The 26,067-nt window shown below is 41.9% G+C and overlaps 2 protein-coding genes across 2 annotated transcripts in view; one reads left to right on the top strand and one right to left on the bottom strand.

The window, feature by feature from the left end:
- ASPH (aspartate beta-hydroxylase) overlaps positions 1-18,016 on the top strand; it is a 216,926-nt gene extending 198,910 nt beyond the window's left edge. The window contains exons 22-25 of the mRNA XM_007471474.1: positions 1,817-1,952; positions 7,699-7,790; positions 8,159-8,292; positions 17,866-18,016. Coding sequence (XP_007471536.1) covers positions 1,817-1,952; positions 7,699-7,790; positions 8,159-8,292; positions 17,866-18,016 — 513 coding nt within the window. The remainder of the gene's footprint in view (positions 1-1,816; positions 1,953-7,698; positions 7,791-8,158; positions 8,293-17,865) is intronic.
- A 3,465-nt stretch (positions 18,017-21,481) lies between these two features.
- Positions 21,482-26,067, bottom strand: part of CLVS1 (clavesin 1) — a 161,740-nt gene continuing 157,154 nt past the window's right edge. The window contains exon 6 of the mRNA XM_007471473.1: positions 21,482-21,878. Coding sequence (XP_007471535.1) covers positions 21,791-21,878 — 88 coding nt within the window. The 3' untranslated portion in view covers positions 21,482-21,790. The remainder of the gene's footprint in view (positions 21,879-26,067) is intronic.

Genomic DNA, 26,067 nt, shown 5'->3' with positions numbered 1-26,067 from the left:
TTACCACGATCTACATTTTAAATATCTTACAATTTTATATGTTAATTAAGCCTCAAAGCTGATTTTTTTTAAAAAAGAAATGTCAATAGACTCAAAGTAACAAGGGAAAAAAGCGGTATAAAATCAGTATCAAATCTTAAAATCTACCACTTGCCCTAGAATATTGGAATATACCTAATGTGGTCACACAGTGTCACAAGCGTTCCCCGGATTTGGCTGAAGTTGGTACCATGTCTTCACACAAATCTCTGAGTGTATCTGTCTTTGGTGGAGTCCTCTGCCCGTGCCGTCTTCCTGGCTCCTCGGTTTTCCTACATTGAATCATTAATTCATAAAGCTCGGGTTGGTAAAAACACTTTACACCTTCTCTTGTGCTTTGCCCCACCTGTAATTGGTCATCCAGCCTTCTCTTGAATACTTCAAAAGATAGAGACCCCTGTTTGTTTATTTATTTATTTACTTACTTATTTACTTATTTACTTACTTACTTACTTACTTACTTATTTATTTATTTCTTTATCTAGCTAGCTAGCTGTACGCGGGCCTCTCACTGCTGTGGCCTCTCCCGTTGCGGAGCACAGGCTCCGGACGCGCGGGCTCAGCGGCCATGGCTCTCGGGCCCAGCCGCTCCGCGGCACGCGGGATCTTCCCAGACCGGGGCACAAACCCGCGTCCCCTGCGTCGGCAGGCGGACTCTCAACCACTGCGCCACCAGGGAAGGCCAAGACCCCTGTTTTATAAGGCAACTCGGTCCATTTTCAGAGCACGCTAATTGTTGCTTCCATTTTTTGTATGTGTTTGTAACTCATCAGCTTTACTTCCTTGCTCTTGAGCCCTGATTCTCGTTGAAATCATCTATTTTGTTCTTCGCTATCCGGCTACCCATAGACTCCATGACCGCATCCACTTCCCACGCAACGTAGAAATGTTTGAAATTATGACTGTTTCAGAATCCTGGTTTCTATGTGTAGCCTGTAGCCTCTTTCATGCCGTGTTTATTCTATTCTCCTGATAGTACTTCCTCCTAAGCTGCCACTCACTCCGGATGCTTGCCCTGGCCTGCTGTCCCTCATGGCACCCACCCCTCTACCATCTCCACCGCTCATCAGTATCGCTGTGCAGTGAGGGTTCCCAGGAAGAGAGCCTGTCCTCCTCCCGTGAGATCTACCCTCACCAGCCAGGCACTTACTGACAGAGCCTAAGGCACCCTCAAAGTGAGAAGTCAAAGAAATGTTTTTGTTTGGCTGAATTCTAAACACGAGGACATTTATTGGCTTTATTTTGCTACTAATTTTATAACACATCACATGCTCCAATGGACATTTTCCCAATGTTCTTGAAAGTTTAATTAATATTTACCACGTTGAATGGCATCTTTATGAGGACCTCTATTGGGAGGTGGAACTAAGTCTGTGATTTGTATTCCAGTTTGGATGCTGGAGTGTCATATGGACTGTACGGCAGGGTCCTGATGTAATAATGCTCAACAAGATTAGTCCTCTTGGTTGGTTAGGGTCTGTGAAAAAAACAACCTTTAGGCAAACTTGAAAACAAACTTTAGACGGAATTGCTCTCGGCGGTTCCTAGGAATTACTGAAATGTTTATGCTGCAAAGGCATTTGGTTCTGAAAACTAATTATTAGGTGGGTTTTTTTACACCCTTGACAAGAGGTCCTAGAGGAAATTGAAATAAGTAATCTAGATGAGAGGGAACATTTCATTACTTATTAATCAGACAAACAAAAAGCTGCACGTCACTATAAGGTGTTTTACCAGACATATTTTCAGTCCAGTAAAACCAGAATCTTCCCTCTAGTCCTTAGAAAGAAACTGGAAGTTAATCCGAGATGAAGGCCTTGCAGTGATGGATAGAGCCCAGGGCCTGTTTCTGCCTGAAGATGAGAACCTGAGGGAAAAGGGTGACTGGAGCCAGTTTACACTGTGGCAGCAAGGTGAGCATTGCTACTTCCAGATCATTCTCTGCAACCTGATGGGAAGGGGGGGACTTCTGCCGATACCTCCCAGAGCTAGGGTTCCCTGACTTAAAGGAAACTACCTGGGAAACCCAGATTACGAAAATCTATTTGTTGCTTCTTGAAACTATGTAGGAACACTCATCTGTGTGTTTGTGTGTGCATGTAAATATATGGGTGTGTATATGCGTGTGTGTATTTGGATAAATATATATATGTTGTATTTTGATTTTCCTGGTCTTTCCTGTTAAATGATATGTTACAAAGAGTAACCCTACTGTACAGACGTAACTGAAGAGCCCACTGTGTGCTCATCGACGCCTTAGAAAGGAGCTTTCCTGAGCCTCTTTTGCTCCTGTACCTTGGAGACGATGTTGCGTGCCAAAATGATATCACCGCGGTGAGAGCCGTTAGGGGTGATGACAAACCAGAGTGACAAGTCAATAATAACTAGTGTCTGAGCTCATCAAGAATAGGAAGAGGGCTTCCCTGGTGGTGCAGCGGTTGGGAGTCCGCCTGCTGATTCAGGGGACGCGGGTTTGTGCCCCGGTCCGGGAAGATCCCACATGCCGCGGAGTGGCTGAGAGGACACAACAGGGAGAGGCCCCCGTACCGCAAAAAAAAAAAAAAAAAAGAATAGGAAGAGGTTCACAGTCAACCTAATATTCCTTGAGCTGAACCCAGGCCCAGGTACACAGACAGGGCCCCAATCTGTGTGTGTCCAATGAGTTAATATATCAATCTGTCCTCAAAATGAGGAGCACTGAATTTTATCTTTAAAGCTCTCTCCAACTGTCTTCTGGAAAATTCACGTTAACCTGGGTTAGTGGTAGCTGAACAAAAGTAAATCCATTTTGAAGACTAAACAGCATGTGTCACAAGCTGCAGAAAATAAGTTGAGAGGATGATAAGCAGTTGGTTTATATTATGGGACAAATAGCACTGTTGTTTATGTCTGTATGCTTTCAGAATACTAAGATTTACACATCAGAGAAAGAAGAATGACTTCAGTAATATTTTCAGGGAAATGTCCAACAGAAGAGACATCACATGATTTCAAGTGACTGTGTCAGCTTTTTGCCAGCAAGACTTTTTAAAATAGAGCTGTGATAAGGTCAATATGGGAACAACATGCTAATTTTGTCTACTGGCATCTCACTAAATGAGTCAATTCTGTTGACCTTAAGCATTCACCAGTTCATCTGATGGTTCCGTTCCATCAACATCCTCATGCTTCACAGCTTCCTACACTAAGTCTTCAGAATAGTATGCATCCTGGCAGTAATTTCCAGAAACCATAGTCTCTGCTAAAAGCACACGCTTTAATAAGGTTGAAATATACAGAGCATTATAGGGCATATCAAAGTGTTAAATAAGAAAGGAAATAAATAACTGAGACAATTTCATTGGGGACAACATTTTGACTTTTAAGGTTTTTGTGTATTTAAAAAAATTTTTTAATGGTAGCACAGTACATATAGCTTAAAATTTACCACCTCAACTGTTTTCAAGTGTACATTCAGTGGGGTCACGTATATTCATATTTTCACACAACCAATCTCTAGAACTGAGTTTCATCTTGCAAAACTCACAAACTCTGTACCCATTAACAACACTCCCCATTGCCCTCCCCCAGCCCTTGGCAACCACCGTTGCACTTTCTGTTTCTATGAATTTACTATCAGACACCTCATAGAAGTTGAATCATACAACATTTGTTAACTTATAAATTTTCATATATTTTGATTATACCTGATTTTCCATGAATTAGAGTAATTAAAATATTTTTTACTTCCTTGATCTTTGTTAAATTCTTCTTCCCACTGAATGGAACTTGCATGTTCTTTTTTTCTCCCTCCTTAAGTTTGACAGAGGGATCTAGTATGTTCTTTAAAAACCTCAAATTATATCCCACCTTATTTTGATGTTTTTCTAATTCCTGCTTTTATATTTTTCTTCCTCCTCATGTTCTTTTTGTTGTTTATTTTATCCGTTTTTTCTAAACTTTTCAATCAGAACTTCTTAGTAAATTTATTTTCATTCTTTCATCTTCATTACTAAAAGCATTTAAGGCTATAGACTGATCTCTGGATTTAGCTTTTGATACTTTCCTTAAGCTGTAATTTATATTTTCACTTGTATTATTCCCCCCAGAAATGACTTCATTTTTATCTCAATTTCCATTTCGATTCAAAATAATTTAGAAGTGTATGTGTTTTATAAGTATCTGTTTTCAAATCAGTTGCAGCCAATTAAATAGAAATTAATTTCTAGTTTTATTTTATGATCATAAAATAATACAACTCCCATAGTTGCTCTTTTAAGAAGTTTTATTAAGGTTCTTTGTGGTCTTTTGTTTGTGGTTCCAGGCTTCTGGGAGAAACCCAGTAGCTGTTTTCTGGAAACAAATTTCACAGTTTAAAGAATTTTGAAGGCAGCTAGTATTGTAGCTTGCATAGAAGCAGGGTGGCACCCCTGAAGGCAGATGCCCTGTTGGCCTGGAGACAGAGGGGAGGGAATCCTGCAGCAGGAGGGGTCAGGAAGATGAGGGGAGGGAGATGGCGGGGTCGTTTCTTAGCCACACTGAGAGCTCAGATTCAGACAAGAGGCCCATGAGGATCTGACTTGTGAAGACTTAGAGGTTGTCTAGCCTAGTTAGGAAAGGATGCTGCTGGATTCTTGAGGGCCTTGAAGCTGTGGCCGCAAGCTTCATTTCTATCCATATGTAAGTGGGAACCATGGAAGTTCTCTAAGTAACCCAATCATTTCTGAAATATATTTATTCCTTTTTAAATGATCAACGTTTTTGAGTTGGAGAAAAAACGAAAGACCGAATCAACAAATATACATAACTAATTTTTCCCCACAGATGTTTTCAAATTGCTGTGTGAATGTTACAGAACATCTGTTTTGCTCGTTTATTGTTTTAACGATGAACGCTAAAACATAGTGTTAACAAATACGCCACACATGCACAGTCACTCTTTCTCCCAGAGCCCATGGGAGATGGTGCTAACCCATCCCAGTAGCCTTTCTGAATGAGCTCAAGCTGAACCTCTGAATCCTGCTCAACACAGTGTTCTAGGTAGCCTCTGTCAACTGATCAGAGTTGTCATGCAAGATGAACCTATTGTCATCCCAGCAGTAAAGCCTTGAAACTTCAGAGAGATACAACCCAGAACCTTTAAAAATCTCACCTCCATGAATATCCCGCATAAAGTGTATTCTTCACATGTAGATGAAATATTCAGTTGATTCTTTCAGATTTGCATTGGCAGTTAGATCTCTTTCTGGGGCTGTTTCTCCCAAAGAAACAAAGTTTATCACTTCTTGAAAGTTACTTTACACTGTGTGAGAAATAATAAATTAAAAACAAAACCACACTGAGTTCAGCTGCTGGGCAGTTTTCTCCTCCGTGGAATGGTTTGTTCTGCACAGTTATGTTCAAATCCAAGATGCAACATAGTGAAAATCATGCTTTAAAGCATGGCCTTTGGAGACTGAGGATCCCGAGTTGGGGTCCTGGCTGCACCACTTGTTAGTGTGTGATGTGGGCTTGTTCCTGACTCTCTGAGCCTCAGATTCCTCAGCTGAAAAATGACGATGAAAATAGTGCCTCGAATATGGGGTTGTTACCAGGATCAGTGAGCAAAGGTCTGATATACAGATAAATGATTGTGATTCTAGTTTTTATTACATTATGTAACAGTAATGGAGACATCCTTAGGTCTCCATTAAGAACATGGACTCTGGGTCCAGTTGGACTGGAATTCCCGCTCTGCCACTTACCATGTGACCTCTCCGTGCCTCACTTCCTCTTCTATAAAATACGATTCTAATAGTGTCCCCCTCCCTGGTGTGTAGGCATCAGGTGAGTGGTCCCTGGCCCATGCTGAGCACCATGGAAGTGTAGTTGCGTTCCTAAACCTTCCCGATCACATGTGAATAGTTAAAACTACCAACGGCAATCCACAAATGATAAGATTCCCCTACAGAGAATCTGTGTTTACAGACTAGAAAAGATTTATGTGGCTAAATGGCTAGAGATGTTCTCTAATTCACTCCTCACCAAGTGGCAATCCTAGTGACCCAATCTGTTAGGTTCCCCATTTATTAGCTATCATTCGGGTAAGACACACATGTTCTCCACGTGACACGTGCTCAGCCCTCACCACTGTGCCCGTGGGAAATGCAGACACCTCTGCCCGCTCCTCAAGGCCCCAGGCTTCACCTAGCTGCTGCCTGAACGCACAGAACCCACAACTGGTACTACCGCTAAGTCATCCCCAGATCCTGCATTTAGGCCGGCATGGGAAGCTAGGGCTTGAACATTCTTTATGATGTCATATACAAGAATCTTTTGGTTCAAACTGACATTATCATTAAACTCATATTCAATTAGTAACTAAAAACAGCAACTACCATTTTACTCGAGACAGATTACTTAGGAAAAACAAATATAGAAGTTGTTTTCTAAAATATCGAGGTCCATTTGATTGAGGAGACTGCCGTTAAGATACATTCCTTGTTAACTCTCATTTTAGTATATAATTATCTTAGGACACAACTAACATTAATTAAATAAAGTTGAACTCAGCTTAGATGTATCAGTACCTTGTAGGAATCCTGAAGAGGGAATTACAATGTCTCTACCTTTTAAAAAAAAAACCACTGTTTTCCTCATTCTGAGAGCAAACGGTGCTGTACCTTCCTAAGCACATCTTTCTTAAGAAACAGTGATTTTTGTCGATGGTGAAGGAATTTGCCTAGTCCAGGGTGCTTTAGACTGTGTCCCAAAATCTGTGTTCCTGACCAGTCCCTCAGAGAAACCCCCATCTCTCAGAGACCTCCTCCCCTCTTCACTGAAATCCTATTCTTATCAGTTTATTATAAAGGATGAGCTGTACATTGGAAAATACATTAAATTTCAATGAAAACTAATATGTGCGTTATTAGAATATAGTCCTAGAAAATGCACTTTTAGGTCAGAAGTGTAACATAAGCTATTTTCCTTCCTTGGGGGCTGGGGGGTGGATTAGTTTCCTGTGGCTACTATAACAATGACCATAAATGTCGTGGCTTAAGATAACTCAGATGTTTTACCTTTACAGTTCTGGGTCTCACTGAGCTAAAGTCAAAGTGTCATCAAGGCTGCATTCATTTTAGAGGCCGCCCACATTCCTTGGCTGTGGTCCCCTTCCGTCTTTGGAGCCCCCAGTAGCCAGTCAAGTCTTTCTCATTCTGTATCACTCTGGCACTGACTCCATTTAGACCCTGTGATTACACTGGGCCCATCTGGTTCATCCACGATAATCTCCTTCTTTAAAGGTCAGCTGATTAGTAATCTCCATGTCACCTGCAACCTTAATTTTCGTTTGCCACGTAACATAACTTATTCACGAGTTCCTGGGCTTAGGATGTGGTCTTCTTTAGGAGGGAGCCATTGTTCTGCCTGCCACAGGGGGAAAAATAAGTATTCAACACATGTCTTGTCCGTTAGACATCCTTAGTCAAATACGGTAGTCCAAGGCTGGGTGCAGAGCTCTGGTCCTTGCTGTGCCAGTCAGTGTTTATTGGAACAGGACACTCTGTCTTCTTGTGTTTACTCAGCCTTCTCATCCTTACAGTAAGGAGGACAATATAGATTGTATGTGGTCAAAATGGGATGAGTTAAAGCTTTACTGTGATTTGTTTCTAACAGTGGTTTTATCATTTATTGTTCTAGGAAGGAAAAATGAAAATGCCTGTAAAGGAGCTCGTAAAACCTGTTCTTTACTAGATAAATTCCCCGAGACGACAGGATGCAGAAGAGGACAGGTACCAGGAATGTTTTCTGTGCTGGGAAGAACAGTCAGTTATTAGGGGAATAAATGGGAATATGCTGATGTTTACAAAGAAACGGTTATTTCCTTTGACCCACTGAATGCCTCTTTTTTCACTTGCTTTTCAATAAAACATAATTTCATGCCCTCGACGGCAGCACTGAGGGTGGAAAATGTTCAGTGTTTATAGCTTTGTGGAAAATGGGAGTCCTTATTTTTAGTTCCTTCACAAAGAAATAAGACGAGAAGATAAATTCCGAGTACTGCAAAGGCACTAATCTAAATTGACAGTAATTTTGTACTTTTAGCAGTTCTCCCACACCTTGGTAAATGGATGAACAGGGTGGTACATTTTCTGTGCAGATCAAATATTCTGTCATGCACCCGGGAACCCACGTGTGGCCGCACACGGGACCCACGAACTGCAGGCTCCGAATGCACCTGGGCTTGGTGATTCCCAAGGAAGGCTGCAAGATCCGATGTGCCAACGAGACCAAGTATGTTTCCTCCTATCGCTTTCTCTCTTACTCGTCACCTCTGAGGATGGATGTTCGTTACGACAAAGCTATGCTCGGTTGAGCATAGCTCCACCAGAAGTAGGGAAGGGCTGTAAGCCCAGCCCCACGGCTCACTTGTAGGGTGATGTTGAATAAGAACATTGACTGGGCAGCCCCTCCATTCCCACTGGCCTAAAAGCCAGCCTCCTTCAGGTGGCAGTAAGTAGCTGCTGATAACAATACTTTGCAGATGGTGTAGTTTACAAATTCACAGTGATTATTAAAAAGCACTTGCCAACACCCCGCCTCTCGTTGGGCTAGGGTGGCGGTTTTGAGGAGGATGGATTGTTTCACGCTGTCTCGTCCCCAGGGAGCTTTGAAGCATCGGTGCCCTCCCTCTCCCTCCTCAATGCTGGTCAGCCTCCTTCTCCATGTCCCTTCTATGGTACTTGTTTTATGTTGCATTACATTCTCATCCTTCGTAATCCTTAACTCCAGGGTGGCTGGGTCAGGCTAAGTATTTCATTACAAAAAGAGTGTTTTTCACGAGAGAAATGGGTCAATGAAATTAAAGCACTGTGCAATGCTTCTAGTGAAAATAGCTAGAGAGCTGAACAGTAGAGTCAGTTTATAAACTCTGAGGACAGAACGTGAAATCTGTATGTAATATGAAATCATACGTAATATGAAATCTGGGAAGTTTCACACTGTTATTATGGAAGCACTATTAGTGTGGAAACAGAAGCACACATACCAGGAAATCAGGCTTCCTTGTTACGGGCAAGTGGAAGCAATTTTTCAGAGCTTCTCAACTTTTGAAGGAGTAGCAATTTGTGCCTTGTAGATCTCAGGTATTAATCATCACACTGCGATTCCTGCTAGCGGGCGTGCGTGTTGGTTAAAGATTCCATCACTGCAAAACATAGCACGGCTCTTCCTATCTGAAGATGGGCTTGAAGGTATGCAGCTGTCTATCTCAATAAGTAAAATGATCATTTAAAATGAATAAATGCTTTCCGATGACAAAACTGATGCATGCCCCTGCTACATAATTTGTGAAACACAGAGAAGCACGATAAAGAAAGTAAATATTATTTTTGATTTCGGTACTCAGAGATATTGCTCAGACGCTTCTCAGGGCCTATGTAATGTATATTCATGATGAGGAAGCTCATAGTGATAATATGCATCGTGCTTACTATGTGTCAAGCACGGTTCGAAGCCCTCTGCATACCTTCACAACAACCCCACGTAACTGGGAGTATTAAAATCTCTACTTTTCAACGGAGGAGACTGATGTGTAAATAGGCTGAGTAACTTCCCCAAGGTCACTCAGCTCGGCAAGTGTCGATATTTGTATCAGGGTCCTAGGGCTGCCGTAACAAATTAACACAATCTGGATGACTTAAAACAACAGAAATTTATTCTCTCACCATTTTGGAGGCCAGAAGTCTGAAATCAAGGTATGGTCAGGGTTGGTTCCTTCTGGAGGCTCTGAGGGGGAATCCCTGTCCCCTGACTCTCTCCTGGCTTCCGGTGGCCGCGGGCTCTCCTTGCTGCGTCCTGGCTCGTAGGTGCATCACTGCAATCTCTGCCCCTGTCATCATGTCACCTTCTCCCTCTGTCTTCTGCCCTTGTCTTCTTCTCCAAAGGCACTTACTGAGGACCTCCCTGGCGGTCTAGTGGTTGAGACTCTGCACTTCCAATGCTGGGGACACGGGTTCCATCCCTGGTCGGGGAGCTAAGATCCTACATGCTGGGGGCATGGCCAAAAAAATAAGCAAATAAATAATTAAAGGCGCTTACTGGATTTAGGGCCGAACCTAACCCGGAATGATCTCACTGCAAGCCCTTTAACTTAATTACAACTGCAAAGACCCTTTTTTCCAAATCAGGTTATAGCCACAGCTTCCAGGGGGACATACTTCTGGGAGTGAGGGCCACCATTCAGCCCACTACAGTGTTGGAACCAAGGTTCCATGCCAGACACTTTGACTTTAAAGTTTGTGCTTCTAGCCTCAATGCCATAGACCCACTTATGTATAGGTTTGGGGGCTTTTTGAGTTTTGTTCACAAGATTAGGATCATGCTATACTTATAAGGTGACCACTTTGAATGCTGGTTTTTGTTTCCAGACATCAGGGTAACAAGTGGAGAAGGCTGCTGGGGAGTCTCCATCTCTGGGGGTTTGTTCGTGTCCCCCTCAACAGGCCATGCTTTGCAGTCAGTAAAACGAGCTCATTAGCGATCTTGAGTCAGAGCTGAATGAACTTGAGTCAGTGGATAAACAGGCCACCGCTGGCAAGTGGGAATAATTGTTATCCTCACAGAGTGGCCAAGGTGTGTGAGCTTTGGGTGATCCCAGAGACAAATCCTTTCTTCTGAGTCTCCACGAGGGCTTCTGGTACATGCTGGAACCATACCAAGGGAAAGAAGGGTGACCGTGCAGCTCTCCTGGAGACCCAGCCTCATTGCCTGTGAATCGCTGACCTGAAACGTTGCACAGGACCTATATGTAGCCAGAAAAGCATGTGTTGGCATGAGTGTCAGCAACAGACTGAAGAAATGAATTGGCAATAAGTCATTTAATTCCTCATTATATGGTTGTGGAAATAATGACCTTTTCCCACACACCTCAAGTATTCTATAATATATTTTTTCATTACTCTTTGAAGTTTCCTATTAGGAAGATTGTGTAGAAGGCATGCTAAAATATTAACAGTCAAAGAGAGACCGTTTTTTTTTAATCCACCGTGAATTGTTCATAGACAGTATTTGTTATGTTTTCATAAAGTGTCCAAGAAGATAGTTTAAATTTTTTCTCTTCACGTTATAGAAGCTGTGAATTACCAAATCATTTGGAACCAAATATTTTTGCCTCTTCTTCCTTTTTTGGGGAGAGTGGGGATTGTTTTTTGGTTTTTTTAGTCGTTTCCCTGAAGTCATAGATCTTCTGTTTCACAAAATATACCCATCTTCCATTCAAACTGTAATGTGACCTTTCCACATTACCTTATCCACCATTCAAGCCTGCCCATCTGGGACTGTAGGACCAAAAATGTCACTTTTAACTGGATGGGATGCTTCCCTTAAGGTTTGTTGTTAAATAGTAACGTTTCACGCTCGCTCTTCTTTTTCTTAAGCAATTTGGAGAATTAAAAACACCAATAGGGCTTCCCTGGTGGTGCGGTGGTTGAGAGTCCGCCTGCCGATGCAGGGGACACGGGTTCGTGCCCCGGTCCGGGAAGATCCCACATGTCGCGGAGCGGCTGGCCCCATGAGCCATGGCCGCTGAGCCTGCGCGTCCAGAGCCTGTGCTCCGCAACGGGAGAGGCCACAACAGTGAGAGGCCCGCGTACTGCAAAAAAAAAAAAAAAACACCAATAAAGTTTCTTTACCCCTGTCCTGGTTAGCATGGGGTGTCTATGGCTATCCATACACACAGATGAATATCTACGTCTCAACAGGGAGACAGCACTTCCCACATTGAAAACAGATTTTGTCCAAACATTTGTTCATTGAACTGATGGTTGAGAATTTGGAAAGTTGAGATCCATTTTGCTATGGCAATAATAAATGATGTGGAGGTTTCTGGGCCAGCCCCTAAAAGCCTCCTAACTCATGGTCTCTGTTAATAGGGCTGTAGCACCAGTGACTATTGGTTTTTTTAACTTTTTATTTTATATTGGAGAATAGTTGGTTAACAATGTTGTATTAGTTTCAGGTGTACAGCAAAGTGATTCAGTTATACATATACATGTATCTATTCTTTGTAATAATGTTTCTATGGGAAAACAGATCCTGAGTTTTTACTTCAGATTTTAACATCCTTTATCTTCATGAAAGTAAATGAAGAGCACCAAAGTCTCATGACCTGGGTTCAAATCCTGGCTTCCCCTCTTATGAAGTGTAACTTTAGACAACTTGCATGGCCTCACTAAGCCTCAATTTCCTCATCTGTAAAATGGGAAGAATAAAAGTATGTCTTGATGTAGTTTTGAGAATTAAAGTGATCCATATAAATACATTCAGAACTGTATTTACAGAGTATGATGTGGTAAGCATGCTCAGTATTTTTGAGCTTTTATTGTGCTCGTCTCTGATTGCTGCAGAAATGGGGACTTCTGCCTCTTACCTTCCAGGGAGTGAGACCAAGCACTCCTGTGCTGTCGGAGGTGGTCCTTGGAACCTGCAGTGCGCACTCTGGCGGGGATGAGGGTGGGTGCTCTAAGGAGACAGGAAGGAGGGGGAAATGGGAAGTCGAGGGTGTGCAGGGCCAGGGCTGGTGAAGGAATGGATCAGATACAGAGGGGGCTGTGATTTGATAGGCCTGGGGCTGGGAGGGATGCTGAGGCAGGGGGGCACAGCAGGGCACAGCGGATGGCCACCCCCTCCATTTCCCTTTGTGGTCCCGTGCTGCCACCCTGGAGAGGGGCCAGAGGCATTCCAGCTCTGTGGCCTCGGGAGGTTTCCTCTCCCTCTTCCCTTTCTTTGTCCTCCCTTTTTGGCTTTCTTAGCGATGTTACAGAGCCCTCTGCTACTGGGTAACCGAAGACCAAGAGGAGGACGTCAAAAGCTGTTACAGAGGCAGCGCAAGGGCTGCACAGCAGAGCCGAAGCCCCAGGCCCACTTGGAGGGGAGAGAATCCTCACGGCAGCCTGGCTGGAACGAGTCCCCCCAGGTGGGGGTGGAGAGAGATACTAGGGTGCATATATACGGAACCTGTTGGGAAAAGAGCTTCTTTGTAATTTAGCCATCTTTTATTGAAATTACTATTTTGACATACAACAAAATAGCAAATACCATATACCCGTTTCTCAGATGACAGTTTGTGAAATGTATCCTGTAAAATGCAATATGAAGACTAAAGTCCTAGCCGACAGCTTGGCTCAGAGAATTAAGAGAATTTCCGAGCTGGGAGAAGCCTTGGAGGCCCTCCTGTCCTCCTCCATCATTGCACAAATGGGGAAAATGAGGCCCACAGGTGACATGCTTATCCCAGCCACATGGCTAGTTAGCAGTGGTCAGAACAAGAACACAGGTGTCCTAGCTTCCAGAAAAATGATTTATCCTGATAGATAGATGATAGATAGATAGATAGGTAGATAGATAGAAAGATAGAAAGATAGATAGATGATATATAGACAGACAAAGAAGGTATGTGCATGTGTATTTCTGTATTAGGAGGAGAGAAAAAAGAGGAAGTGGCAATAATGCAGTTTTCATTTCAATTCCAGGATGTGCCAGGATTTCCAGTGCAGTCAGAAACTGAGGGATTTCAATGGATCAGAATTGATAAGAGCTGTGTTAAAGTAGCCTGATTCCTGAGCCCTTTGACCCTTTTCTGTACTCCAGTCAGCCTGTTTAAATTCCTTACAGGCCACCTCAGCAGGGCAGCTATAGGCACTGAGAATGTTTCCTAGAACCGTGATCTTGAGCTAGAGGTTTGGCTGTAATGAATCAAGCCTAGTGCCTTTCTGCTTCCTCCACAGAATCACGGTGTCACCGCAGGCATCCGAACTGGCTTCCATGTGATTCCTTTGCTGAAAAATTAGAACCGTGTCATTTGTCTACCTCAGAACCTTTTAGCAAAGATCACTGAGATATAATCTATAAAGTTTTTAGGTGGAAAACTCTATAGGCACGTAGCATCATTATTTAGCATTATTAATGGTGATGGTAATTCTATGAGAAAATTATAGTTATTAGGCTTGCGCTGCCACCATTATACCATTATCATTAATTATAATAATCTGAGAAATGGAGGAATTACACAATATTGGTTTATCTTGTGACCAGATATTCTTCTATCTTTTGGCAAACCAGGGAGAGTTGTTCTTCTCGTAACAGTAAGAAATGCTAAAATTAAGCTGAGGTAGCCATCTGGGGATGGGGTGCAGCTCCCCACTGCTATCCTGCCTTTCTGGACCCTCAGAGGAAGGCTGGATGAGCACCTCCAGGAAGACTTCTTTCCAAGGCTGCTCTGAAAATCTTTTCTCCAGAGGGTCCTTTTCTTGTCATAATTTGAGCATAACTTAAATGTATGTGGTGGAGATTTGCTCTCAAAGCGAGTGGCCTGAAAACTATTTTCTTTGCATTGCAATGAGTGTTTCACTCAGAAGAGATGTAAGACCTTTGACATCTTTGAGCTCTGTCTCTTTTTGTTCTGGAAAACCTTCATCCTTTCCCAGGCAGGTGACACATCTCTTGTTGAACTCAAGTCACTTTAGTCTGCATGTCACTTGGATGGAGTTTTATTGTCCTTCCCAATTAGGGCTGCACTTTTAGTCATTCTAGCTCTCATAAGTGATTGAAAGACATCATTTTTTACCTATTCAGAAGGTATCTACATTTAAGAATCTACAGTAAGTAATTGAGTATCTTTACTGTTTTCTGGGAAAGTGTCTGAAAGAAAATAGGAAGGCAAGTATAAATCTAATAGAATTTTATGGCCCTAATGGAATCCAGCCCCTTGGAATACCTCCCAGATTTCATGTTTAAAAAATTGTTTAATCAGTGGTTTACACTAGTCCATATTTGACCCAAAATATCTGCAAAACCACAGCCCAGTGCTAACTTAAGTTCTACCTTTATAGGCATTGCTATGCCATGAATGAACCAGCGCTCAAAGCTTCTCCCAATTTATAAGGAATTTAAGTTAATGAATGGAATGCTTAAGGTTTTTCTCACATCCAGCGTTCCTGAATGTTTGGCTTTCTTATACTTACCGTAATCTAGTGAAAAATGTCATTTTGTGCAAACTTAGAATGTTCAATTTAGTTGTCTTAATTACTTCCAGTACTTTAAGTAGGTTCTAGACTCTCTATCACTCAGAAAACGTTGAGAATCACTTGTCATTGCCGCACCAAGCGTTATGTCACAGATTCTCTTAGGGAGTTTTGATATTGCACCCCCTGGGAAGTTTTCAGTCTTCTCAGACAGAGGCAGATTACTCATAGGGAGTGATGCCAAAGTAATTTTGAATTTTCTGTATGAATTTGACTACTCTAGATGCTGCATATAAGTGGAATCATACAGTATTTGTCCTTGCATGAGTGGCTAATTTCACTTAACATGACGGCCTAAAGGTTCATCCATGTTGTAGCATTGTCAGAATTTCCTTCTAAGGCTGAGGAATATTCCATTGTATGTATAGACCACATTTGTTTATCCATTCATCTGTCAGTGGACACTGGTGTTGCTTCCATCTTTTGGCTACTGTGAGGAATGCTGCTGTGAACATGGATGTACTGTTTTTTCTTTTGCATGCCCTTCCCCCCTTGTCTTCTGCCTGTATTGTAGGCTTGTCACTGACATTGCTTAGTCCCACCGATAAAAAGGCCGAGAAAATGACCACCAAACTGTATAAGCTAGGGATCATTTTGCTTCTTTTTTCTTGTCATTTTTTTCTTTTCTTAACTTTGCTTTTCTTTTCAAATTTGACTTTGCATGGTAATGAATACATAGTCAGTCATTTGTCCCTGAGTCTATATATTTTTGTCCTTCGTTACACTTGGATGGGACTCCAGTAGACCCTGACCCTTCAGAGGAATTGGCTCAAAGAGCCAAGGAAATCATTTATTGAGTACAAGACTTTAGGGTCCCCTGCGGTCCAGTGGTTAGGACTGCGCGCTTCCACTAATGGGGGCGTGGGTCCCATCCCTGGTCAGGGAGCCAAGGTCCCACAGACTGTGCGGCGCGGCCAAAAAATAAAAATAAACAATAAACTCGCAATTGCACAACACTGTGAATCAACTATACTTCAGTTAAAACAAAGACATCAGGGTAGGTGTGTGAGGCAGCGCAGGAGGTAGGGCTGGGGAGAGAATGGGTAACAGAACAGAGGATTGGTTCCCAACTTCAAGGAGCTTTTAACTTGCAGATACTTGTTACTTTAAATTATTTGGAAATTTTAGTGTCAGATTCATTAATATGTCTCGGACAAATTTGTCTCCCACTTCACTGCCTTCCAACTCAGGACATTTGGCAATGACTGGAGACTTTTTTTTTTTTTTTTTTTGGCTGCATTGGGTCTTCGTTGCTGCGTGCGGGCTTTCTCTAGTTATGGCAAGCAGGGGCTACTCTTCGTTGAGGTGCGTGGGCTTCTCATTGCAGTGGCTTCTCGTTGTGGAGCACAGGCTCTCGGTGCACAGGCTTCAGTAGTTGTGGCACACGGGCTCAGTAGTTGTGGCTTGTGGGCTCAGTAGTTGTAGCTTGTGGGCTCTAGAGCACAGGCTCAGTAGTTGTGGCACACGGGCTCAGTAGTTGTGGCGCACAGGCTTAGTTGCTCCGCGGCATGTGAGATCTTCCCGGACCAGGGCTGGAACCCGTGTCCCCTGCATTGGCAGGCGGATTCCTAACCACTGCGCCACCAGGGAAGCCCAGGAGACATTTTCGATTGTCACAGTTCGTAAGGGCGTGCTACTAGTATCTAGCGGAGACCAGAGGTGCCGCTAAACATCTCACAGAGCACAGGACAGCTCCCGCACCCCCGCCAAAACAAAGAATTACCTGGCAAAAATGTCAGTATTGCCAAGGTTGAGAAAGCTTGCCGTGTGTAACATTAACTAATTTAATACTGATTAATCACCAGGTAATGAACATAAAAAGACAAATCATTTCCCTAAGGAAAACTTCTTTATGATAATGCAATAACTTGAAATCAAGCTAGCGTTTTCCTCCTATAATTTTAATTATTTGCTAATCCAGGAAGTAAGATTTTAAATACTTGAGAGGAATTTTGATATCTACAAAAATTTTCCTAGTAAAAATTTCATTTCAGAAACATAACTTAGCATTTACCATATTGACAATTAATGCCTATTCGAAAAAGAAGAAAACATTAGCAAAATTAATAAACTTTCCTTGGGTTTGAAAGGCATTGTATGATCGCCCCCTGCATTTTACTCTCTCGACTGTCTTATTGAGACTAACACCATGTTTAGATCTTAGCTCCTCTACAGATATCTTGTGAAGTAAGTGCTATCAGCCCTAAAGTATGTTTTGCAGCATTCATTTGAAATATTCCATGGACAACCCACTTGCACAGCGTATAACATTAGAAGTATAAACAATCTGCCCTTCCATAAAATGGAACTTTAACAAATGGAATGGGTTGAAAAGAGAATCATTTGGAGATGCACAGACACCATGCCTATGGGACATCAAAATGCCTGAGACCCAGTCACTGTCTGTACTTCCACACCAATCTCTGAAATGCCAGGGAGGATACCATGGAGCCATTGACTGGGAGGTCACCTTGGGAATGAGCCACTGGGGCACACTTTTGAGTGCTCACCCGACTAAACAAGCCTTGCCTAGGTTTGTACCAAGAATAAGTTTACCCTTATCACCAGTCTCCTGCCTTTTGTATACCTTCAGTGCTGAGCATGAAAGTTGATGTTCATGGTAAGAATCCTGAAATTCTTTCTTAATCACCGAGGAAAGAACACATCCTGTGTTTCACTTACCTGGTCCTATTGCAAAGGTTATCATGAGAGAGCCGTCCTGAACACAGACGTGGATTGATCCTCAGGCATCTGAATCACAAGCTTCCATGCTTTTCTGTTCCAGGACATGGGAAGAAGGCAAGGTGCTCATCTTTGATGACTCCTTTGAGCATGAGGTGTGGCAGGATGCCACGTCTTTCCGGCTGATCTTCATCGTGGATGTGTGGCACCCCGAGCTGACACCCCATCAGAGACGCAGCCTTCCTGCGATTTAGCATTTTGTGCAGGCTCAGGACACGCTGGAGAGAGGCTGCCTCTCTGGTTCAGTCACCTTGGATGTGGGCATAGACGTTCAAACTCCCCCGCCCTTAATTCCCTTGATTTGCAGCCTGAAAAATTCTAAACATCCTCCGAGGGTTGGATGACACTAAAGGGAATATATGAGTCACTGCAATTCTTTTAGAAAATATCTGCGGTATTTCATCCATGACAACCCCCATCTGATGCCTGTATTCCAGGTGAACCCATGATAGCTTCTGCCTTGCCGGCCAAAGATATTTTTTCCACTTAGAATAGGCGAAATCAGTGTAAATGAGAGTATATGTAGAAACTGTAAATGGATTGCTTTAGTTTGTAATTTTTCTATGCAATTATATTTTTCTAGGGTAGCAGGATGATTTTGTCATCACACACCACTACTTTTTTGTTGAGTTTAATGACAAGCCGTATAAACGCTTTAGTTCTGCTTAATCGTAACTTCCCTGGTGAACTCAGACGTCCCTCTTTTAATTATTTTTAGTAAAAGGCACTCATATGAAAAAACGATTCTATTTTCCTAATACAAAGGAGAAAGACATAATTATGCCAATGTCTCATGAACCGTACTGCTCGCTACCCATTGAGTCTCTTTGCTTTTTTGTCATCATTGAGAGCTCATGTCTTAATTTCTCTCCTCGCTATGTGAATGGTGGAGATACAGTCAAAATGGTATTTCTTTCTAAGAGGAACTTTTTACACCGAATAAGGACTTGGAGTCATTTTGTAATGAGTTATAACAATGACGTATGTAAATTTTTTTAATGTCAAGCACTAGGCATTAGAAAACAAAAAGTAAAATTTCTCCAAGTGAAAATTTTCTCTTGGGATCAGGTAGATAGGGGGCTGCTAGGACACCTGGCTCCTGGTCTCTTTGCGTCTATGAAACAGGGCTGGAATCCAGAGTGTTTTCTATTGTGGATCCTTGTGAGTGATGAGGTCGTTGAAAGGATTCCCATCAAAATTTTGTGAAACTATGAAGGATGGCAGAGTGGAAGACCAAGAATGCCAGGCTCTCTGTCCTGCGTGTAGGATGTAAAAATCGCTTTCCTCTTTGAAATTGTTTGGAAGACTCTGACATCTCCCTGGCTTGAGAAACTTCTGCCATTTAAGCTTCACTTTGAGATGGCAATTATTATTGATAGTTCAGTTTTAAAATTTCCTGCTGCATAGAAAGAACACTTGCCTACTCGTTCCGAAGATGACCACGTCATTAATTTAGTGGAATATTGATGCATTAAATTTTGTGTTTTTTAAATCAAAGCTAACTCGAAATGTTAGCTATAAGAATGTAATGATATTCAGGCACTGAATTTTAAGCCAATATGAACAAAAATGCTGGAGAAATGACACATAGGTTACCAGATTTCATTCGCAGGTAGAAAAAACACTTGTGCTTTCTTTTCCATTGAAGGACAAAGAAAGATGCTTCCTTTATCTTATTTAGAAAACATTCTTTAGTGTTGAAATGAACCCCCTTTGCTTGTCTTTAAGGACTTCAGCTTACAGACAAAGAGTTTGTAAAATATTTGTCCTCTTTCCTTCTGTTGTGCCAATGTTGAAAAATCTCACTAAAATAGATGAAGAAGCATGTGAGGAAAAATGTCAAAATTAAGTACCGAAATCCAGAAGAAAAAGCAAACTCTTGGAAAATAAAAAAGCATTTGTGTCCTTCAGTATTTATTGAACAGAAGAAATGACTGACAAAGAACAATACAATCTAGTGTTCATGTGGTAACATTCATGTCACTTACTGAATTTGGTTCTTGTATGTATATTGCATACACATAAAGAAATTCAAAGTGTAAGTTGTCACTGTTGAACCATCATCTTTGATTCATTTAATGAAATCATGGAATAGAGTCAAAACTAGCTATTAGTAATTATAGTATGGTATTTAAAATCGGGTCACTACAGGAGGATTCTAAGTATTGCCGATTGGAAAGCCAGAGCTATTACTGCTGCAGAATGTTGGCAATAATAGACTCCAGTAGCATTTGAAATACTGGATCCCACAACTATTTTATAAACTCAAGTAATGAAATGGGTTTTCCAATTTGCTTTAATTCTTCATCTTTCTTCCCTATGTTGTGGTATTTAAGAAAATTGTTTCAGTCATTGCATTGGTAGAATTATTTCAGTGTTATTTTTTTGTTATTTGAAATGTCTACACAAAATGAATTGGTTTTATTTATACTGTGATGCAATTGGTTGAGAAATATTTTAAATTCTCTTTCAATTTTATTTCAAGGGTGGAATACAAAAATCACTCTGTTATTATTTTCTACCAGTAGAAAAAAATTAAAACACTAGATCCATTGAGAAAGAGATGTAATACATGATTAAGATTAGTATCTATTGAGGGTGATTATGGCCAGTTGAATCACCTATTTCCTTTGAATTTTTTAGCCAACAAATTAACCCTCCCAAGTACTTAGCGTGTAAAATCGTATTTTACTGCTCATTATCAACTAAAATATTTTTTGTTTGACATTGAGCACCAACTGGTCATACTAATGAAGGCCCATGTCATGCAGATGGCTGGGAGAATACGAGATAGCTAAGAACATACACCTGGTTTTGGGAAACATGGCACAAGTAAGGATATCGTATCTTATGATATCTGCTTATTTTTTATCTAATTTCCTTTGAATGGATAGCTGGGGACTCCATTTCTAAGGGTAATAAACAAAGAAATAAAGTGATCTTTGGCATTTCATCCTGCATTCCTGGTCTTCTCTTATTTTCAGTTCTTTCATATTTCACCATCCTTAAGGGTCTTCCTCCATGATTGATACATACCCTCTCAGCAACAGCCAGGCCCTTTCTCCACACCTTTAACTGGTTGCAAGAGGAGGTGAGGGGAAGTGGGGAGTGGCGTGATGCTTTTGTAGCACTTTTCTGTAGTGACCCAAGTGAGGCAACTTGAATGGATTCATTAATCAGTGACATGTATTTTCAATGAGACCCCCCCCCACCCTCTAGAGACACACATCCCCTGTGGGAAGTCACATTGCTAAGATGAAATAGTCATCTTTCAGTTTGTGTCTTTGTTTAAAATTAGCTCATAATAATCAGCTGGTGGCCTGATCAAAGATGTGATATCAAAATCACTTTTGCAGGATATCAAAAAAAAGAAAAAACAAGTTCTACAAATAGCCAGACCTACGAGAATGTGCTCTTAGGCTGAACAATTTGAAATTTGATGCTGGTGATGAGGTCAAAGAAAATATTTCAATATAGGAATGGAAATCACTGGAAATAACTATTGTCTTGGGGCTTTGCACTACATTAAACTTGACAATTGTATCTGCACAGTTTAATTCTTATGTATCTACTTGGAAATGCACTTAATCTTAAATTGCAAAAACTGGACAGAGTCTCTGCAAAGCCTCAGAAAAATCCTTATCCTAATGAAGTGTGTGCATCAGATTTAGTTTTTCTCTTTTCAATTCACTTAATACTGTAAATATGGGATGGGGGGAATCTTGTTTCCATAACTGCCTTGCTTCATCCTCCAATTCCCTCATTGAAAAAAAAAAAGCATCTCTCAAGTCTTTGTTCAACTTTGGCTGCTTAGACCAGTGGCTGGTGACAGTCATTACTGGGTGGCAGGAGAGGAGGCCCTTGTGTCGAGCCGAACGCACGCATTGTGGGGTCAGTTGCACATGCGCTTCCTGGTGGCTGATACCACTGAGGGCTGGCGATGTCTAGAGCACAGGGTGGCTCAGGGTTCAGTCCAGAGCCAGGAGTGGCTGAGTGTTCTCATTCTCTCCCTTGTCCTCATGTTTCAGGGTCCCAGCTTCTACCACAGACTGAGATCTAATAACAGGGGAAGGAAAAAGATATGATTACAAATAAGTCATGGTGTCAGCCATTCTGGAATCTTGTAGCGCATTCAGACTTTATGTCCCCCTTATTAACCAAGACACTCAAAATAGCTATATAACTTCTCCCCCCTTTTGTATCTCTGTTTTCCTTGCTTTTCTGTCTTCTACACCACATTTTGAGGGAGCGAGGCATCTTGGAATCTTCTTTGCAGGAATCTCTTCTTTCGGTAAAATGAACACGTGTTCTAGCCACAACTCTGCCCCCTGGTCTAAACATTCTGTGGATCTTGAGATGTGTAAAGTCTCTTAAATTTTGTTGGATTTTTAATGTTTCAAAGTATTTTTGAGAGCCTTTGTTTCTCAGGGGTCATAGGAAACTATCATGTATGATGTTAAGACCATGAGATTTGGAGTCAGATGGTCTTGACCCCTTACTGACTGAGGAGTCTTGGGGGAGTTCTCAGAACCCTGGACCTTTATTGTCTCACCTGTAAAGCAGAGCTGTTACCTGCCTTCCAGAGTTGTTGAGAAAGACTAAAACTAATAATATACCTAAAGCACTTGACATGTACTTGTAGTCAAAATTTATGGGGCACTCTGTTATCACCATTATTGCAACAATGGCATTGATCTTAGTTTCTGGTGTGTTCTTTTATACTAGAGTAATAACAATTTCCTGTGTTTATAACATGATTGAAACTGAAATTATTTTCTAGCTTTATAGAGAGAAGATTATAAGAGCTATGCACACAGTAGACATTCAATAAACGTTCACATACTAAAAAAAAAAAAAAGCCATTCAAAACATTAAGAAAATGGTTGAATTGGGTTGTTCAAATAAGCAAGATTTACATATATGTGCAGTAAATGGTTAACTCAGTAGGCCTGAGTTGCCCAAACCCTCCACATTCCAGAAGTCTTCAGGACTGTCCCTTGACTGGTTCTTCTGAACCCTTGGAGCATCCTGACTGATAAAGTGTCTTTGTATGCCTGAGACTTTGGGCCATGCCTCAGTGGTTTATGCAAACAGTGTGATTTATGGTGAATGCCTGTTTTTGTATGCCTGAGCTTTGGGTCACACCCTGTCAGTTGGACTTCGTGCTGGGGAAGGTGGAGGAGTTGAAGACCGAGTGGCTACGGTCAGTCACACACGCTCTGCATGCCTGTGTGACGGACCCCCCACCCCAGTAAAACCCAAAACCCTGGGCATCAAGGCATGGGTGAGTTTCCCTGGTTGGCGACGCTGTGCATGTGTTGTCACACGTCATTGCTGAGAGAATTGAGCTATCTCTGTGTGACTGCACGGGAGGAAAACTGGAAGCTTGCAAGTGGTCCAGTGTACCTGAACTCCACCCAGTGCACCTTTTTCCTTTGCTGATTTTAATCTGTATCCTTGTGCTATAAGAAACCTTAACTGTGAGTGTAACTACATTTCTGGGTCCTGTGAGTCCCTCTAGCAAATTATCAAATCTGAGGATCCCAAACACAGTATATAATAACACTAATATTTGCTGTCTGTGCACCTGGTATAGTTGTAACTTCTTTACATGCTTGAAGTTACTTCATTTTCCTACCCCTAAGGAGTGATGCTATTTTTGTTTCCATCTGGGGAGTGGGAAAAACTAAGGGACAAAAAAAAATCAAGTAACATAGGAAAGGCTGCACAAGTAGAGAATAGAGAACAGGACAGGGTTATCACCCTCACAGTGTTCCTGGGTCTACCTAACACTGCAGAGATGTTTAGCTACTCTAAATGTCAATCCCGTCAAACAGTCCAACTTTAGGTACCACGTCTAACCTTTGAAAATGAAATGGATTCGTTTGCTCCTGGGACAGGGCAGAGAAGCCCCGGGTAGTAGTGTAGTTCAGCTCTTTTACACATTGCCTACATATTTCTGTCTTTGCTTTTAAATAAGGCCTGGTGTGTGTGTGTCTGTGTGTGTGTGTGTGTCTGTGTGTGTGTGCACGCGCACACGTGTGGGGGGGGGGTAATAGATTTATATAAGAAGGAGAAAAGCTGAAAACCCAGAAGGCATTACAACAAACAAGTAGAACTGCCCACACAGGCCACTCCATCCAGCACCTTGGACAGCTGCCTAACCGCTTTGCCCTTGAGGCCCTGGTGAAGATGAAGGATGTTCAAGGCTGGTTCTTTATTACTGAACTGTATTCCTCTGCTTTCAGGCCAGTTGGCTTTGTTTTACAACACGGCAAGAGAATCACAGCCACAGAGTTAGAAGGGACCTTGGCGACCCACTAGATTAACCCACTAGGACATATTCAGTCAGGGGCCACGCAGCCTCTTGTTGAATATATCTGACTTAAGAAATCTATGCTCCTAGAGGAGGAGCTCTGCTAGAAAGTTCTTTCTTACACTGAACTAAAACCTGTCTTTTTGCAGTTTCTATATACTGCTTCTGGTTTCGTCTGCTAGAGACACCAGAGTATGTGTAATCCATCTGGTCCACATAACAGCCCTTTAAGTGTTTCTCTAGTGCTCTCCAGCCCTCTCTCTGCCCGCACTAAAACTAACCAAACTCCTCTTGAGCCAGGGTTTCTAAAATTACCACTCTCCTGCATCTCTTCATCACCTGGTTGCCCTCAGGATGTCACCTCAAAATGGAATGAAATTATTGCTTCCTCTCTTCTTTTTTTGTATGCTTCTATTGAAGCATAGAAAATGCACCTAGAATTGCCTTAACCTTTCCGGCACTCACGTAATAAAGCCGAGGGAAATATTAGCTATATTTACACATGCTGCTGTTAAGTCGTTTCTCCCCCATCTTGAAAGTGCATGGTTGAGTATTTCATCTTTTTTAATTTGGTTCATATTACCACTGTATCTCTATCCTTTTGGATCTAGAAATTTGTTATCCATCCAAATTATTGTCTGTGATTTTCACGAGTATTGGATTTGTTTCCAAACTTTCCCTTCCCCTATTTTGGGAGCCACTATGGGAAAAAAAAAATCAACAGATTCTCAAATATTGAACTTTCAATCAACCATCACTTATTTCCACTCACTCATGGTAAGAAATGCTTGTGAATGTCTTCTGCTATATGCCAGGGACTGTGAGAAAATGTTCAGAACCCCTTATTCTTTAGTGGAAATATTGCTTCAGTTACCCAGTCATAAATGCACAGATAGGTATGGGATTACTGTGATAGACACCCTGAGAACAGGGCATTTGGGGGAGGGGAGGCATTAGCTCTAGAAGGAAAGGAAGGAAGGAAAAAGCTATCATTCACACAGTGACATCATTCACAGTCCTTATTCAGATGACTCTTCTCTCCACTTGGCATCAGATTTGGATCTATTTGGGATTTTTTAATACCCATACTGACAGCAGGGACACAGAATGCTAGTTTTGTTATATCTCAGCCAATAAACTGTTTGTCTTGGGTGAGTGGTGAGTAACAATTGAACAGTTCTGAGGCACCGACCATGAGGGACCAAACATAACATTTTTTTCCCCTTGTTTGCTTTTTCCCTGATGAGAAGGAGACCATAGCCTCTTTACTCCCAGCATGACATGATTCCATTTACCTGATCACACAATGAACATTTGATATAAGGAACACACTCATTATGAAGTGTTTGGAATTCACTGGAAAAACAGAAAGCATATGTTGCTGTTTTCAAAATCTAGCATAAATAAAGCCAAGAGAAACACCTTTCTTAAACCTTGCCCTCAGTCCATTTAGCTGAGTCACAGTACTCTCTGGGAAGACCAATCCACTGCTCACTGATAGAAATGTCTCCACCACTTGTAAACAGAGAGCTCAGGAATTGTGCATTAACTGGAGGACCAGTTGCCTTGTGACTTTGTCGCCCAGATCACACTCAGTGGTAATCCCTCCATTTGGTGGCTTTGCCTTCTCCCAAGAAGATTAACACCTATGCTAAAATAAACATTTCAGACTTTTCTCTTGGGTCCTCTTTCCAACACTGAAAACCAGCTTAACCCCAAGGGCAAGCAGGGGAGTTATTTGAGCTATCTCAGCCATCATTATCTCAGTGCTATAGCAGAATACCCTAACAAAGCCTTCATTCTTGCCTTGATAGCCACATTTTGTTTTCCTGCTATTATATCTCCTCTCTCTCTCTCTCTCTCTCTCTCTCTCTCTCTCTCTCTCTCTCTCTATCTCTCTCTCTCTCCCCCCCCCCCCCCCCCCCCCCC

The sequence above is a fragment of the Lipotes vexillifer genome, unplaced genomic scaffold (genome assembly GCF_000442215.2).
Source record: "Lipotes vexillifer unplaced genomic scaffold, Lipotes_vexillifer_v1.1 scaffold165, whole genome shotgun sequence".
Classification (NCBI taxonomy): domain Eukaryota; kingdom Metazoa; phylum Chordata; class Mammalia; order Artiodactyla; family Lipotidae; genus Lipotes; species Lipotes vexillifer.
This window is presented reverse-complemented; position numbering and strand designations above follow the sequence as displayed.